The sequence below is a fragment of the Mustela lutreola genome, chromosome 14, assembly GCF_030435805.1.
Source record: "Mustela lutreola isolate mMusLut2 chromosome 14, mMusLut2.pri, whole genome shotgun sequence".
Classification (NCBI taxonomy): domain Eukaryota; kingdom Metazoa; phylum Chordata; class Mammalia; order Carnivora; family Mustelidae; genus Mustela; species Mustela lutreola.
Window position 1 is genome coordinate 13711546 of NC_081303.1, and position 15593 is coordinate 13727138.

General features: G+C 51.5%; 1 protein-coding gene across 10 annotated transcripts in view; it reads left to right on the forward strand.

Annotated features, from left to right (window-relative positions):
* The first annotated feature begins 13409 nt into the window (after positions 1 to 13409).
* The window catches only part of VASH2 (vasohibin 2), a 39328-nt gene continuing 37144 nt past the window's right edge, over positions 13410 to 15593 (forward strand). For 8 of the 10 annotated variants that reach the window (XM_059145007.1, XM_059145011.1, XM_059145012.1 and 5 more), the window contains exon 1: positions 14446 to 14745. In XM_059145007.1, coding sequence (XP_059000990.1) covers positions 14470 to 14745 — 276 coding nt within the window. In that variant the 5' untranslated portion in view covers positions 14446 to 14469. Of the gene's footprint in view, positions 13663 to 14445; positions 14746 to 15593 lie in introns of those variants that run through there. The other 2 variants (XM_059145014.1, XM_059145016.1) reach the window with 2 other exon arrangements.

Below are 15593 nucleotides of genomic sequence, written 5' to 3' on the forward strand. Positions count from 1 at the left end.
GAGGGGCTCACACTGAATTGGGAAGACATGACAGATACCCAGGAGTATGAGTTTGGGACGGGGGAGCAGAATTTTTCTGACCCTTGGGTTGCTTGCTGTGATACTGTGATCCATAAAAAGAAATAGATATTTGGTCTTCGTCACTGTTTTTGGCACAAGACTCTTAAAACTCTTGGAATTTCCTGTGATAAGAGTGATGAAGTGTCTTTGGTTATGGTAATGAGAGACTTCTGGAAATTACCTAAAGATGGGTAACTGGTTGCCAGGGGAACAAACCCTATGATTAGAAGGATGGAACTTTTGGTCTCACCCCCTCACACACATCTACCTCTGGGAAGGGGAGCGGGGCTGAAGGTTGCATCAGAAGCCAATGGCCAGTGATTTAATCAATTGGGTCTATGCACTGAAAATTCCATAAAACCCCAAAAAGATTGGGTTCTGAGAGCCTTGTGTTGGTGAGTATGTGGAGATTCAGGGAGAGTATCTCACTTGGGCCTGGAAGCCTTGAGACCTTTCCCCGTACCTTATCCCATGCCTCTCTTCCATACGCTCGTTCCTGAGTTATAAACTGGCCGTTTAGTAGTCACTAAAATGTTTCCCTGAGTTCTGTGAGCCACTGTAGCAAATTAATCAAACCCAAGGAGGGGATCATGGGAACCTCTGATTTATAGCCAGTCGGTGGGGAGCCCAGGGAACTTGCAATTGTATCTGAAGTGGGGACGGGGGCAGAGATTTCCTGGACTGAGCCTTTACTCTACAGGATCTGACCCTGTCTCCAGTAGGTACTGTCAGCGTGAGTTAAATTGTAGCACACCCTGCTGGTGTCCGAGAGTTGCCTGGCGGTGTTGGTCACCACCTACCACCCCCGTGGCCCCCAAATGTTGGAACTGACTTACTAAATGCAGAGACTGATGGCTCCCCCGTAGAAGGAGGAGGAGGGAAGGAGGAAAGGAAGGTGAGACTAATGTAACAAGGACAGGTCCCCAAGGACGGGTGTAAATCACCCGATTCTCAAACTTCCCCTCCCGTCTGGCTCTCTGAACCATTCTGCCCACTTCTCTCCTGCCTGTGATTTTAGGTCTGTTCCACGAGTTGAGCACAAGAGAGGATCTGTTCACTCTTGGATCCCCAGCACCTTGAACAATGCCAGGCACATAGTAGGTGCTTCTGGAATGGATTAAGGGGGCAAGAAACACAGCTGGCTGGAACTTGGTACCATGAGTCTACGTCATGTTGACGTAGACAGTGTTGCAGGCCTAGAGAAGGGAAAGCAGGCTTCTGCTGAGCAGACAGCCCGATGTGGGGCTCGATCCCAGGACCCTGGGATCATGTCCTGAGCCGAAGTCAGTGGCCTAACCCACCGTGGAGTCTCAAATCATGGACTCGAGTGGGCAGAGTTATGGACTCACACGGGCAGAATCACGGACTCGCACAGGCAGAATCATGGACTCACATGGGCAGAATCACAGACTCACATGAGTAGTGGGACTCTTAAGAGGTCGTTTGGTCCGTGCCTTGCTTCTACTGAGGACTACCTGCCGATCACCCTCTCTCTCCTTTCCTCAAAGTCTTAACGAATGGCAGGGCTGAAGGAGACCTTTAGGGACCATCTAGCCCCAAGGGCCTCAAACTTGGCTGTGGACAGTATTCCAGGTTGTGGGAGACCTAGCCCCACTCCCAAAGAAACTAACCTGATTTCCTTTGTCTGGGCATGGTCCCCCAGGTGGTACTAATGTGCAGCAAAGGTTTAGAAACAGGGATCCAGTCCAGCCCCACTCACGTTACAGGCTAAGCCTCAGAAAGGGGGAGGAGGAGTATTCAGGATTATTAGCCAATTTGTGGCAGGTCTGAGCCCCCAGATCCAATGAGTACTCTTAAAAAGTCATTTAGGACCAAACACCCTAACCTTTTCTTTCTTTCTTTCTTTCTTTCTTTCTTTCTTTCTTTCTTTCTTTCTTTCTTTCTTTCTTTCTTTCTTTCTTTCTTTTAGATTTATTTATTTGAGAGAGACAGGGTGTGTGTGTGTGAGTGGGGAGGGAGAGGCGTGGGAGAGGGAGGGGGTCCCAAGCAGACTCCGAGCTGCCCAAGGAGCCCGAGCGCCACCCGGGGCTCCGTCTCACGACCCATGAGCTCACGACCCGAGCCAAAACCAAGAACCGGACACTTCAACGACTCAGCTTCCCAGGCAGCCCCTAAGGTCACACCGCTTAAGCCTCTTCTCGATCAGAGCGGACTTAGATTTATTTCAGGGGAGCCCCGAACACAGCTTCACCCCATCCTGCTTCCTGCCCCGTGCTGCTCTCCCTCCACAGATGCGTGCCTCAGTTCCCTCAGCTTCTCTGGGAGTCTCCAGACCCCTCCCCTGGAGTGGCTCTCCTTCCCCTCCCCTGGCCAGTTCCTCCCCCTCGGCTGCCTTGAATCCACTCATTGCTTTGCCAGCCAAAGTCCTCTGCAGAGCCTTGCACCCCGACTGAGCTGCTCCCCAGCAGGCCCTGGAAGAAAGGGAGTTCTGCCTCCTTGCATTTCATCCATCTCGTTAGCAAGCCCCCCTACCCACCACACACACACACACACACACACACACACACACACACACACAGTTCTGCAAGGCGACAGAGGACCCTGCTCCCAGCTGGCACACAGCTAACCTGAGTCCAGCCTTGGAACACACATAATCCACTCTCGTTTGTTAAAAAATAAATAAATAAATAAAACCCAGAAACCAGTAGCCAATAAAACACTGATAAGGGCTTTGGTGAAAGATGATCCTGAGTAGATAAACTGTTCCCGAACCAGTGGGGGAGTAAATAGCCCTCTCCTGGGGGGCCTCCCGGAGAGTACTGTGGGCAGTCTGCAGGGTTCTCAACCCTCATTAGCCCCAACTAAAAATGGACTTCCTGGAATTTTTACAGGCAGCTAGTAAGCCTGAGTAGAACTTTCGGTGCATTATTACAAACACTGACTAATTATGCCTCGATCCAGCTCAAGGGTCCAGGAGGCCGTTTTGTTGCTGGTTCCCGGGGCTGGAGCCTCTGCGGTGCTCATCCCTGACAATCCCTCCTCCACCTCCCTGCCATGGCCCAGGACTCTCCCGATCACCCCCCGCTGCCTTTTAGAGCTTGGCCCATCGTTTCTATTTCAAGCCTGTCACAGCCACGGAAGCCCAAGTCTGCTTAATGTAAGCAGCTCAAACACCAAACACTGAGGCGCCTGACGAAGAATGGGAGGCGCTCACACACCGTCTGGGCCCCAGCAGGGGCTCCCCCCACGGCTCCTTCACTCCCTGCCCGCTGCCTCCTCACGCCCAGTCATACCTCAGCCTTCCAAACCCCTGTGTGTGGTGGGTGCGATTGGACCCGTTTTCAGAAGAGGAAATGGGCTCAGAGTCATGTGGCCCAACCAAGTCAACACAGGGGCTCTCTGTACTGACTGGACCTTCAAACGTTTTCTGGGTCATGGTCGTCACTCATTTTCCTCAAGGCAGGGGGCTTAGAGGCCAATCTTGCTGAAGGCAAAGAGTCGTGGCCAACTGAAGAGGCAGGAGCAGACAAATGTGTCAAAAAATCATCTAGTCCCGAGGGGGCCTCGCTGGACATCATACGCCAAACTTGGCCCATAGATAGGTCTTCATAAGCCTGCACTCTGTTTCATGACGGAATGTTGGAGAAATCATATTTTCTAAAAAAGATCCAGACGTCCAAGTCTGTCTTGAAAAACTGCAGATCTGAGCACGCCAGCCATTTGGCTAACGTTGAAGCTGACAGGCAGGAGCCCCCTGAAAGGGACCTGACCTCTTCAGCTTCTGTTACCTGTCCGACTCTTGTTGACATTTGAGTTTATGGCCCCCGAACTATTTCCACCTCCCCACTTCCTACAGGAAAGGCAGGACCGGAAGAAGTGAAGAAACCAAAGGCAAAGGCAAACGGGGTGACCTTAAGAAGACCACTTAGCTTCCCTCTGTGCAATTTCCTCTTTACAATGGGAATAGTATTGATGGTGCGCGTCTCAGTCAGCTCAGGCCGCCATAACAAAACACCCCGGACTGAGGGGCTTAAACAATAGACGTTCATTTTCTCACGGTTCTGGACCCTGGAATAATCAGGGGCCAGCAAATATGGTTTCTGGGGAAAGTCCCCTTCCTGGTCTTGTAGACCGTGTGCTTCTTGCTGTGTCCTCACATAGCCTTTCCTCCTGGGCAGACAGGAGGAAAATAGCTGTGAGCACTAGGGGGAAGGGGCCAGCCCTCTGGCGTCTCTCCTCACGAGGATACGACCCCTGTCAGATCAGGGACCACCTTTAGGAGCTCATTTCACCATAATTTAGACTTCTCTTGAGGCCCCATCTCCAAATAAAGCCACACTGGGAGTGGTTAGGGCTTCAACAGACAACTTCAGGGCAACACAAACATTCAGTCCATAATAACAACACCCACTTCTTAGGGTTGTTGTGTGAGGGTGGAATGACTCCATGCTTGAAGAGCTCTCAAAACGGCATCTGGCATGTAGCACATTTTCAGTAAATATTAGCAATAATATCTGATGATACCATTGAGGGTGTGGGCTTCCTCTTGCGTTGACTACCGAAAGTGACATCATCGTGAGCACCCACCCGGCTCCCCAGACAGCTGTTGTCTTCCATAAAGCCAAGGAGAGTGTTACATTTAAGAAAGGAAGACATGTTGGCACATTTCTAATGCAGAACCCTTTCCTCAAGGAGGAACCTTGAGGTTCGTTGCTCCTCAGGGAGCACCAAGGGAGATGGCCAACGGGAGACACCTGGGTGCTCTCCTCAGGGAACGTCCAACAAACTCCCTGCACAGCACTGGGCTCACATTCTTTCTTCGGCTCCCCAGGAAGATGTTTATCCTCTGAACTGCTTGTCTATGGTCTGGATACACAAATGCCCTGTTTTCCCACATGTGTGATGTTCTTGTTACCCCTTACCTGCCCTTGTGTGAGGTTCCCCAGAAGGAACGGGGGCCTCCGCGTGGGTTCTGAAGATCGAGGTCAGCAGTCATCTCTGTCCACCCCAACCCACTCTCTGCTCAGCTGTCTGCCCAGGAGGCTGTCCTCGGTGGACGGCACTTCTATCTCCTGCTCCCCCTGGACTCCTTCAGGCCTAGGGCAGAGAACAGCTCCGGTTCCTCGTCATCCTTGATGCTTCCCCCATCTTGTCAGTGCCTCTGCTGACAGACCCTTCCAAAGGGGTGGTGTCCCCTTCATATCACAGAAGGTTTCTGGACCGTCAGAAACTCCCCAGTATAGTTCCTGTATGATCACAGGCCTGGGTCAGTGTGTTCCCATGTTCCTTCGGGACACAGAGGCTATATTGCTCAGCTTATTTCATTTCATCTTCCTAAAGTACCCAAGAATCAAAAGGAGAGCGTTCTCACCATAGCCTAACCCTCCCGTGGTATCTGAGCAGTTGCTCCTCTCTGGGTAGATCTCAGGAAAATCCCACCGAGGCCAAATCCAAGTATTTGCAAGATGGTTGCTGCTACAGAGTCTGTGTCCCTCTGAAATTCATTCATGAAATCCTAACCCCTGATGGGATGACTTAGGAGGTGAGGAGGTCATAAGTGTGGAGCCCTCATGGATGGGACCAGCAGCCATATAAATTCTCCCTTGTCACTTCCGCCATGTGTGTACTCAGGGAGAAGATGGCTGTCTGTGAACCAGGAAGTGGATCCTCAACGTCGCCTTGAATCTGCAGGACTTGATGCTGGACTTCCCAGACTCTGGAACTGAGAGAAATGAACATTAGTTGATGAAAAGAAATGTAGTCTATGGTTTTTTGTTTTTTTTTTTTTTTTTTGTTTTTTTTTTTTTTTTAAGGGGTAGGCACAGGGCCTTCAAGTGTACTGTCCAGAGGAGGACAACAGGTGTCTCCTCTGAAAGCTGCCATTGTGACAGAAGGCAGTAATTTTACAGCAGATGATTCTCCTATTCTCTGGGTGAAAAATAGCTGTAATCCAAGAAAGTCTTAAATTTCTGTTCCCTTGGGCCAAATGACCTCAAAGAACCCTACACCTCATCAGAAGGACCATTGTCCAGGGCCCTGGCTGCTGCCAGCACAGTCCCTTCCCTGGCAGCTCCCCTGGTCTTGTTCATCCTGTTTCTCACTCTCCTGCAAGCTCCGCACCCTCTGGTACCCCCTCTTCAGAGAAACAAATAAGCCCAAAATTCAAGGGACTCCCCGTGAGGGAAAAGTCTGAAGCATCAAAACAGTTCAACTTTTTGGTCATAAGGACATCTGGGAATGGTCTATGATGACCATTTAAGCCCATGTTCTTCCTATTTAAAAAAAAAAAAAAAAGGTGAAAAGAAAGGAAGGGAAAAGAAACGCACTGGCTCAGGAGGGTGTAAGTGTAATTCCCAGTTCTGACACTTACTAATTATAGCATCTTGTGCAAGTTCCCTAACCTTCTAAAACCTCAGCTGCTTCCTTTGTAAAATGGAAATGATACCACCTATCTCACAGACTTAATATAGTAGACATTCACCCTGTTCTCAGGGGTTATTCATTCCCCCCTCCTTTTTTTAAAACGTTTTACTTGGAAGTAACTTCGAACTTACAGAAAAGTGGTTAACTATAAGAAGAGTGAAAAGAATGTCCATATGCCCTTTACCCAGATTCATCTACTGTTAATATTTTGTCTTATTTCCTCTCTTCCTCTCTGTTCACACACGCACACACACGCACACACTCACACGCATCCCTGTGTGCACACACATACAGTGTTTTGTTTTGTTCTGTTTTCCTGAACCACTTGGGAGTCAGGGGCTCTTTCCCCCTCTATACCTTGGTGTGTTATTTCCCAAGAATAAGAATCCGGATAGTCCCTGGATATCACTATGTAGAGTTTATCAACTTCCATAAAGTTAATATAGACGCAACACTTTTTTAAAAGATTTTATTTATTTATTCGAGAGAGAGAGCCCAAGTGGAGGGAGGGGCAGAGGAAAAAGGAGAAGCAGACTCCCCACTGAGCAGGGAGCCCAACAGACAGACAGACAGACAGAGGCGGGGCTTAATCCCAGTACCCTGAGATCATGACCTGAGCTAAAGTCAGATGCTCACCCAGGTGCCCCTTCATATAGACACAATACTATCTGCTTGAACGTCTATGTTCCTGTTTTGTCACTTGGTCTAAGAACATCGCTCACATCATTTGGTCCCTGCAGGTCAAGACCAAAACTACAGGTTTTTGATCAATCAGGGTCACACTTAGTTGCCTTGTCTCTTTGGTTTTCATTAATATGGAACATTTCCACAGATTTTTTTGTCCTTTAGTACCTTGACAGTTAAAACATACAGTTTTAAAAACAGAACGTTCCTTATTTTGGATAAGTCTGAGGCTTGTTCATGATGAGATTCATGCTATGGTTTTAGAAAGACTGAGTTCCCATCAGTACTTCTAACTCCCGTTCCTGCCACAGGGTCCGGTCCTCCTTTGGCTCTCCCCATCCCCCATCGGTACGTTCCCTTGTCCTTGTGAGAGCACTAGTCCCAAGGCTGAGAGTAATACTCATGGTCTCCCTTCTCCGTGACCTCTCCTAGACTTTCCTTCCCTTACTCTCGTCCAACAACTCAGCTACCTTACCCGGATGGGCTGCCTGACTGGGTCATCTTCATAGGCGGGAGAAGGTCAATGTTCTTAATTAAACTGCCTTTACTGAGTTTAATTGCTATTGCTGCCAAATTATTGCTTTCCCAGGAGCAATCCCAGTGAGTCCCTTGGGTACCCTCCCATCCGGGCCCCTCGAAGTAACTAGAATCACTATACTTTAACTCCTTTCTTTGTCTTCTGGCCCAAAGTGACCGAAACAGCCAGGTGGCAGTCACAGCTCCAGGTCAGTGGAACCTTACGGTGCACCCTACCAGAGCGATCTTTCTGGAAACCAGAACCGCTTACCTAACACAGTCCAAAGTTTCCGAGACAAAAAGCACAAATTCCTCGTGGGTCATGGGCTGTAATTGTGAAAGGTGCCACCTTTCCATCCCTTGGTTCTGGGGTTCATTCTTTCTAGCTGTTAAGGATTAAGTGCCATACAGAGGTCATTAGCTCAAAGCATAGTACAACATGGAGGACGGTACCACAACTCTGCAAAGTGTTGTACCCTCGCTTTGCCTGAACTGAGTTCCAAAAGGCTTGTTCACTACATTATTGGGTCAGCTGTTTCTGGGTTCAGGCTGAGAGCGGTAGACCATGGTCATGAGCCTCTTGCTGGCCCGTCTTTCACCATCCGATGGGTCTCTGGTTCTGAGGAAATGTCTAAGGTAGCACATCAATGGATGTGTGTTCTGGAACCTCTCAGATGAGGGTACTGCTCGAAGCCCTGTGGGCAGGGGAGGCAAACCCACAGATTCTGTTTACATTGGTTGTGGTCAAGTCAGCTCTCAGCACCCTCCGAGGTAGAAGGTCCGTGTAAACTTACCTGCTCCTGGATGGCTATCCGAGCAATGTTGTGAGACTGGGCTCTTGGCATCAGTCCCTACTGGTGGCCAGTTGGGCTCACTTGGCAACAGCAATAGCTTTGGGCCAGCCAGATTTGGCTTAGATTTGGAAATTAGGTGAGGATCTATAATCTTCCATTATGGGGACCAGAGTCAACCTGCTGCTCACCAGCTATTTTTTTCTGATTATGCAAACCAAGCAATAGCCTAGGTGGCTGTTCCTCTATCCCACCCTCGGGAGGGGGACAATAGGTATCAGTTTGACTGGAATGGTCCTGGGGTATACCACCTGTCCCCATGTAATCATTACCAGCACACCTTTTCTCTCTTAAAAGGAGCTTAATGTGGAAAATAAATTATACAAATACCTGTCCCTTAGGAACGCCATGATCTATTAGCCGGCATGAGTCCATGCAGAGAAGGTGACTCTGGTCGCCCTTCTATCTTGTTGTCTCTTGTGAAATGTTCACCTTGTCCTCGATGATGAAGTGCTCCCACCTCGCCTCTGCAATTCGGGAATTTGGGTCATCTCTGCTAAGGCAGCCCACTTATCCAGCATCTTTCCCCTACGTCACCCCTAGACCCAAGGATAGTCCCTGTACCACTACCAACTGCCTTCTTACTCATGTAACCTTTCTCGTTTTGTAATGAATGGGAAGTGAGTGACGCGAGTGTCCTCGGGGCTGGCCCACAGAACCAGTCAGGTGATTGGTTCTTGAGCTTTACTTAATAAAACCTTCTTTCTTTTTTTAAGGTTTTATTTATTTGAGGCAGAGAGAGCGTATGAGCGGGGGCGGGGAGGGTGAGGATCAAAGGCAGAAGCAGACGCCCCGCTGAGCAGGGAGGCGGAACAGGATTCAATCCCGGGACTCCAGAATCATGATCTGAGCCACCCAGGTGCCCTAATAAAACTCTGTAATATTCCCTTTTTCCTGGCTCTTCTGACACCTCCTCTCCGCTACACGAGGAAGTCTGCTTTTTCCACTTTGCTTATCGTTGAGACAAGGCTTCAAAGACCCATCCAAATAAACAAGGGGATTGGGACAAGCTCCAGATGTTCTTGCTAAAACTAAATGCTGATTTCTGTAGGAGTATCCCCACATCAGTGACTTCTCCCCACGGAGCTTTCTGCTTCCCCCTCCACGCCTGCCCCCCAACATATTCAGGATGCACACATGTTTCCACAGTTCCTGCCAGTGCCCATCAGCCAAGCCCTACAACATCTTTGGCTAGGACCCCGTTTCTCTCTGGATGGGGACTTCTTTCCAGTGTGGCCTGTGCTAGCACTTTCCCTGGATATCGGTAGGGGCAACAGGTGGTCTTGAGAACAAGCCATGGAGAAGGAGGTTTTCCCTGGGCAGGAGCATTCACAAGGGATTCGAAGCGTCCAGAACTTTCATCCACTGAGACAGCTCTATTCCAGGACGCCGGGTCCCACTCTTTCCCTATCAGGCCTTTGACCCTGACATGGAAGCCTGTGAAGGCCATGTATCTAGGATCCTTTGCAGTTCTGCTCCTCTGTGATCAGGTCCTGGGTTTGATTTTATGCAGTAGGAAGTAAGACTCTTAAACTTGTTGCGGAGGCTCTCTGGCTTTCAGAACATTCCATGAACAAGTAATTAATGGCACTGAGCCTGTCATTTTCTGTTCAAGGTCTCTCATACCTTATAATTATCATTGTTTCCAAACCGATGGACTTGCCATAGCGACTCGATCTCCTAAGGTCTTGCTCTCCACCCAATTCACCCCGATTAAACACAAGTGAAATGTGCAAAGATCCCGCATATCAGAGCTCTTGCCTTCCCTCTTATCACCAGCGAAGGGTTCTACTGATTTCAGACGGGGAGGCCAGATAACCCCGAAATCCATCCTGAGCACTTGCTTTCTAGAACAACTCGTGGAACCCATTGTTCTAGCTAGGTTTCCCTAGAAAAACAGAATCTGAAGCAGCGATCAAATCTGCCAGAGAACGCAGCCAGAGTGAGCACGAGAGGGAACCGGGGGAGGAAAGGAGAAGCAGTAGAAGGTGGGACGTTCTCACACCGGCGGCTGCGTCACGGCCGGCTGCCGGGAGCCGAGGCTGGTCACTCGGTAGGGATGTGTGCTCAGCCTCGGGGGACATCTCCAGACAGGCTCTGCTGGAAAAGCACACCTCCGAGTTGTCCACAGAAAGGGAGGACGAAGAATGAACTTACCAGCCCAGATCTCTCTCACCTGCTGTTTCCTCACTGATCGAAAGGAATTGATTCCTTAAGAGGCATCATCTAGCCCCTTCTGAGTCTAGAAGCCCATCCGCACGTGGGGCTGGCCAGCCTGTCTGTGCAGCCACACCAAGAGGGTCCTGCCTGGGGCGGGTGACTGGTCCCTTCCAGATGGCTGAACCGATCGGGCTGGCTGTGGAGGCAGCCGTGGAGCCTGGAGAAAGGCGACTCTAGCCAAGGTGTGTTCGAACCGTGCTATCAACCAGGCTATTAACATCAACAAGTGCTGGAGCTAGATAGATGGACCCTAAGGTGGGATTTTGTCTGACGTACCTCTGAGACCTCAGCAGCTGGCACTTGAAAAAGGAGACACTATTGACCCGCTTTTCTTGCTCCAAACCTTCCACTGCACATGTCTGCTAGTCCGTTCATTATACCCTCAGACGGCAGTGACCATGCTCTCAGTGGCTGAGCGTCTAGTCACCATGTGTCCCCGTTCAAATCACAAGTTGGCTCTGGGTCCCACTGTGTGTGTCTATATGGCCACGCCACCCTTACTGTTTGGACTTTCAAAACCCATCATCTGTCTGGCCTGGGTTCAGTGTTATGTAACACTAAGTACACAAGGAAATGAAGACTAGAGCTGGCTGGTCCATGCAATAAACACAGTTCTGTAATGCAAAAGATTTCTCAACAAAAGGACCCTCTGTCTCTCAGTCCTTCACTGGCACTGCACAGTTCGGTTCAGAAGCCTTCTTATCACCTTTCAGGAAAAGTAGCCAAAGCTCCTAGCTCTCTTCATACGCCATGTCACTTGGGTCCCTGTGGCAGCCCACTCCAGGGAAGAAGAGAACGGACAGCTGGAATTTGGGAGACGAACAACAAATGCTTTCCCCCCAGCTGTCAGGGAGTTCCGGGTTGTCTGGAGCAGGAACAAGAACTGATAAACCTCTCTGGTCCATAGGATTTGATTCAGGTACAGCAGGACCCAGGCCCTGGTATAATAGGGTAATTGTACTTGTTCGGACTTGGCCTGAGTGGGACACTGGGAATTGATGCCAAGGAAGGTGAAACTTGCCAGACATTCTTCGATTTTTGCCAACCGATCATTTGGGCTTTGAGAGCTCCATTTTCTCCTGCGGGACTGTGAGGCCAAATTCGCATCCTGGGCACAAGATCCTCATCCTCATGTGGCCTCCAGAGACTTGAAACTCAGGGGAAGTAAGGAGGGAGGGTGGACTGGAGAGGGGAGGGAGCAGAGGAAGGATGTTCAAGATGAGAAAGCAGATCACTCCCTGAGGCACGTGTTCTTTCAATGGAGAAATGAAACCTGAAGCAATTATATGGTGAGAGGATAATTTTCTTTCAGTTTCCTGATTTTTTTTTCAAGGGTGCCATTTCATTTGCATCATTCAGACAATTTTTTGAATTGGTTCACTTCTTGTTGTCTGAATGGACCTACATTATTGTTCTCATTCCAGGACCTCTGCGGGCGCCGACCACTCACCGTGCGCTCCAACAGCAGTGGCTCTTCGATGACCATGTTCTTAATTCCAGGTTAACTTAGCATTGCTATCACAACTGCTTACCCTCCCAAAACAGGCACAGAATTTATGGCCACTTTCTTAAGTGAGAGAGGAAACCAGAGAATCAGAGAACCTTAGAGCCAGAATAGACCTCGAGTGTGTGTGTGTGTGTGTGTGTGTGTGTGTGTGTGTGTATTTGGGGGAGCGGTACCCTACTGTCTCTTTTCAGAAAGAGAAGTTAAGGCATAGAACAGGCAAGTGGCTTGTCCTGGGTCACACAGCTTAGCCAAGTGACAAACCTGGACTTTTGGTGTCTAGTATGGTGCTCTTCCCATCTCAGTTTTTGTGTTTTTACTTTTCTTACTAGGTGGCTCAGACAGTTAAGACTCCTGATTTCAGCTCAGGTCATGATCTCCCCGTTGGGTAATTAAGCCCCACACCTGGCTCCCTGCTCAGTGCGGAGTCTGCTTGCCCCTCTCCCTCTGCCCCTTCCCCGCCCCTTCAAAAGTAAATTAAATAAATAAAGTCTTTTTTTTTTTTTTTCCTTTAAGGGAGAGGGAAAGGCGTCTTTAAGACAAAAATATTTTTTGGAGAGTGTGGAAAGACTCCCACTTCGCCATGGTTTTCAAGTAACTCTCCAGCCCCTGCTCTAACTCAAACTGTGAGAGAATAGTTGGGGCCTGGCTGACCTCCTGGGCCATGTCAGGCCATGACAGCGCATGTCAGCATGGGTCCAAAAGGAATTTATTAATGAAGACTAATGTCAGAAGGTACATGCTGTGTGTGCCCCCTAATTGGATTTGGAAAATCTGTAATGTGAGATTAAAAAAAAAAAAAAAAAGATTTAATTTTGTGCCTTCGTGTGACAGCCCCTGCCTAAACCGTCCATCACTCCCTGCCAGGGGCAGGTGACTGTCCAGCCTTCCTCAGGGAACGAAGTTCTCAGGACAAGCCCTCCCACACCTTGGGGTCACTTCTTGGGTGGCTTTGTTTCTCCTCTGCTTCCCACAGTTGCACACCTTCGGCGGCCACCATCCCTGGGGAAACTCGGTCTTAAGTCCCATGCACAAACGCTCCAGCCCCGCGGGGCTCCCAGGACAAGACTGCGATTGGATTTCGCGTGGCCGCCCAGCTCCCCCTGCTCCTCTCCTCTCCTGCCCGGGAATCCCCGGAGCCAATCAGAGCGTCGCGGAGCTCCCGGTTGTAGAGTCCCGAGCCCGGGACCCGCCCCTCTTTGTTGCGGTGGCCAATGGACGCGTTCAGAACATCGGCGGCCGCCCGGGTGACTCGGTTATATGTCACAGAATAACATTCGAGAATGGGACATGGAATGAGGCGACGGCTGCAGCAGCCCCAGCAGCCGCAGCAGCCCCAGCAGCCCCAGGCCCAGGCCCAGCCCCCGCAGACGCCGCAGCAGCCCCCGCCGCCCACGCCGCCCGGAGAAGCTCCGCGGCCATGAGGCCCCTGGCCGGCCCGAGGTAGGGTCGGGGGGCTGCGGCGCGCCCGCCTCGCGCCCCGCCCGCAGCCAGTCCCCCGGGTGCCTGGCGCTGGAACTCGGGGAGGGGAGGGGCGGGGCCACTTGCACGGGCGCCTGGGGGCCGCAGCCGGTCCTCGCCCACCGGCTCCCGGAGGGCCTCCGGGCCGAATCGCGGCCGCCTTTGCAAGCCGAGGCTGCTGCTGCTGCGCCCTCGCGGCAGCCCGGGCGCTCACGTGCCGGTACGTTCCGGGCGCGACTGGCGCTCTGCCACATCTGGCACCAAGGAATGCGTGGAGCCTTGCGGGGACCTCCTGCTCCTTCACGCAGCACGAGCTGTCTTTCTTCTCCCAACCCGTCCACTCCGCACCTTCCACGCTCCGTGGATCCCCCTCCGGGTGTCTGAGGGCGGGTGTGAAGCTTGGGGGCAAAATTCGAGTCGCCTTCCTCGGGAATTGCAGGGCTGCAAGCTCGTGGGCAATTGCTGGAGGGGTCTGTCGGCGCGCGGGGGGGAGCGGGGAGTGACGCGGGGCCACTCCGAGGCCCCGCCGCCGTTGGACACAGTGCGCCCCGCCTCTGGTGTCCACTTACCCGTGGTGTGTGCTGTGTCTCCACTGATTTCAGGCTTGGCCCGTAAGCGGAGCTCCAGCCGCCGCTCCCGGTTCGCGCGTCCTGCGGCAGCCAGAGGCATGGAGAAGGCCGTCCCCGCGGGGCGCTGATCCCTGTGCCGCGCCCGCGCGCACACGCCCCCCGCCGCCGCCGCCGCCGCCGCCGCGCGACCCCCGCACCCCCGCCCCGCCCCGGCCCCACCATGACCGGCTCCGCGGCCGACACTCACCGCTGCCCACACCCCAAAGGCGCCAAAGGCACCCGGTCCCGGAGCAGCCACGCGCGGCCCGTGAGCCTCGCCACCAGTGGGGGCTCGGAGGAGGAGGACAAAGACGGCGGGGTGCTGTTTCACGTTAACAAGAGCGGCTTCCCCATCGACAGCCACACCTGGGAGCGCATGTGGATGCACGTGGCTAAGGTGCACCCCAAGGGGGGAGAAATGGTGGGCGCCATCAGGAACGCCACCTTCTTGGCAAAGGTCAGAGGCTTCGATGGACAGGGTGGGGTGGGCAATGATGGGAACACTTCAATCTGCATAGCAAGTAGAGGCGATGTCCATTTTCCTGGTCCGGTTCTGGACTCCGTTATGCTCCCCCATTCTTCCGGGCCGGTCCCCACCCCCTTTGCTTAATTGAGACGTTTGTCTTGGAAGCCTTAGAAATGGGGGAGGGAGAGATGGAGGGCTTGCAGTCCTGGGACTGTGTGGTCTGGCGGTGCCAAGGGTTCTTTGAATCTCCAGCCAAACTCTGTTTGCTACCCCCATCACCTCCTCCAGCAAAAGCTATAAGCCACCTGGTAGCCACCAGGTAACACCAGTGTTGCCAAGAATGCTCAGAACCTCCCCCCCCCCCCCCCCCCGGGGATCACACCCTCCTTTTTCTCTTTGGAGACTCTTAAGTCCTTCCCTGTCTCTCCTTTGCAAATGATTTATCAGGCTGTGAATGAATTTTGCAATCAACCAGTCAGACTTCTCAGCGTGAATCATTTCTAGACTTTTTGCCAATTCTTTTTTTCATGACAGTGACTTTCACCTCTGAAACTTGCAAAGCAGTGAACTGTCTCTTTTCTCAGCTTATCTGAGCTCCAAGAAAAAAAAGAAAAAAAAAAAAAAAAAGAAGAAGAAGAAGAGCTTTGGCTATTGCTTAAAAGGGACTTTCCAGTGCACATGATGCATTAGTCTCCCTGGATAGAGATGGAGGCTCAGGAGCGAAACTCTTTCTACCTTGGAGAGAAGCCAGCGAGCAGACTGAGTCTGGTGGCCAAGGATATAGTTAGTAAGACGGAGGGAGGGAGATGTGTGGTGGTCACTCTATGAGACCTCAGAAA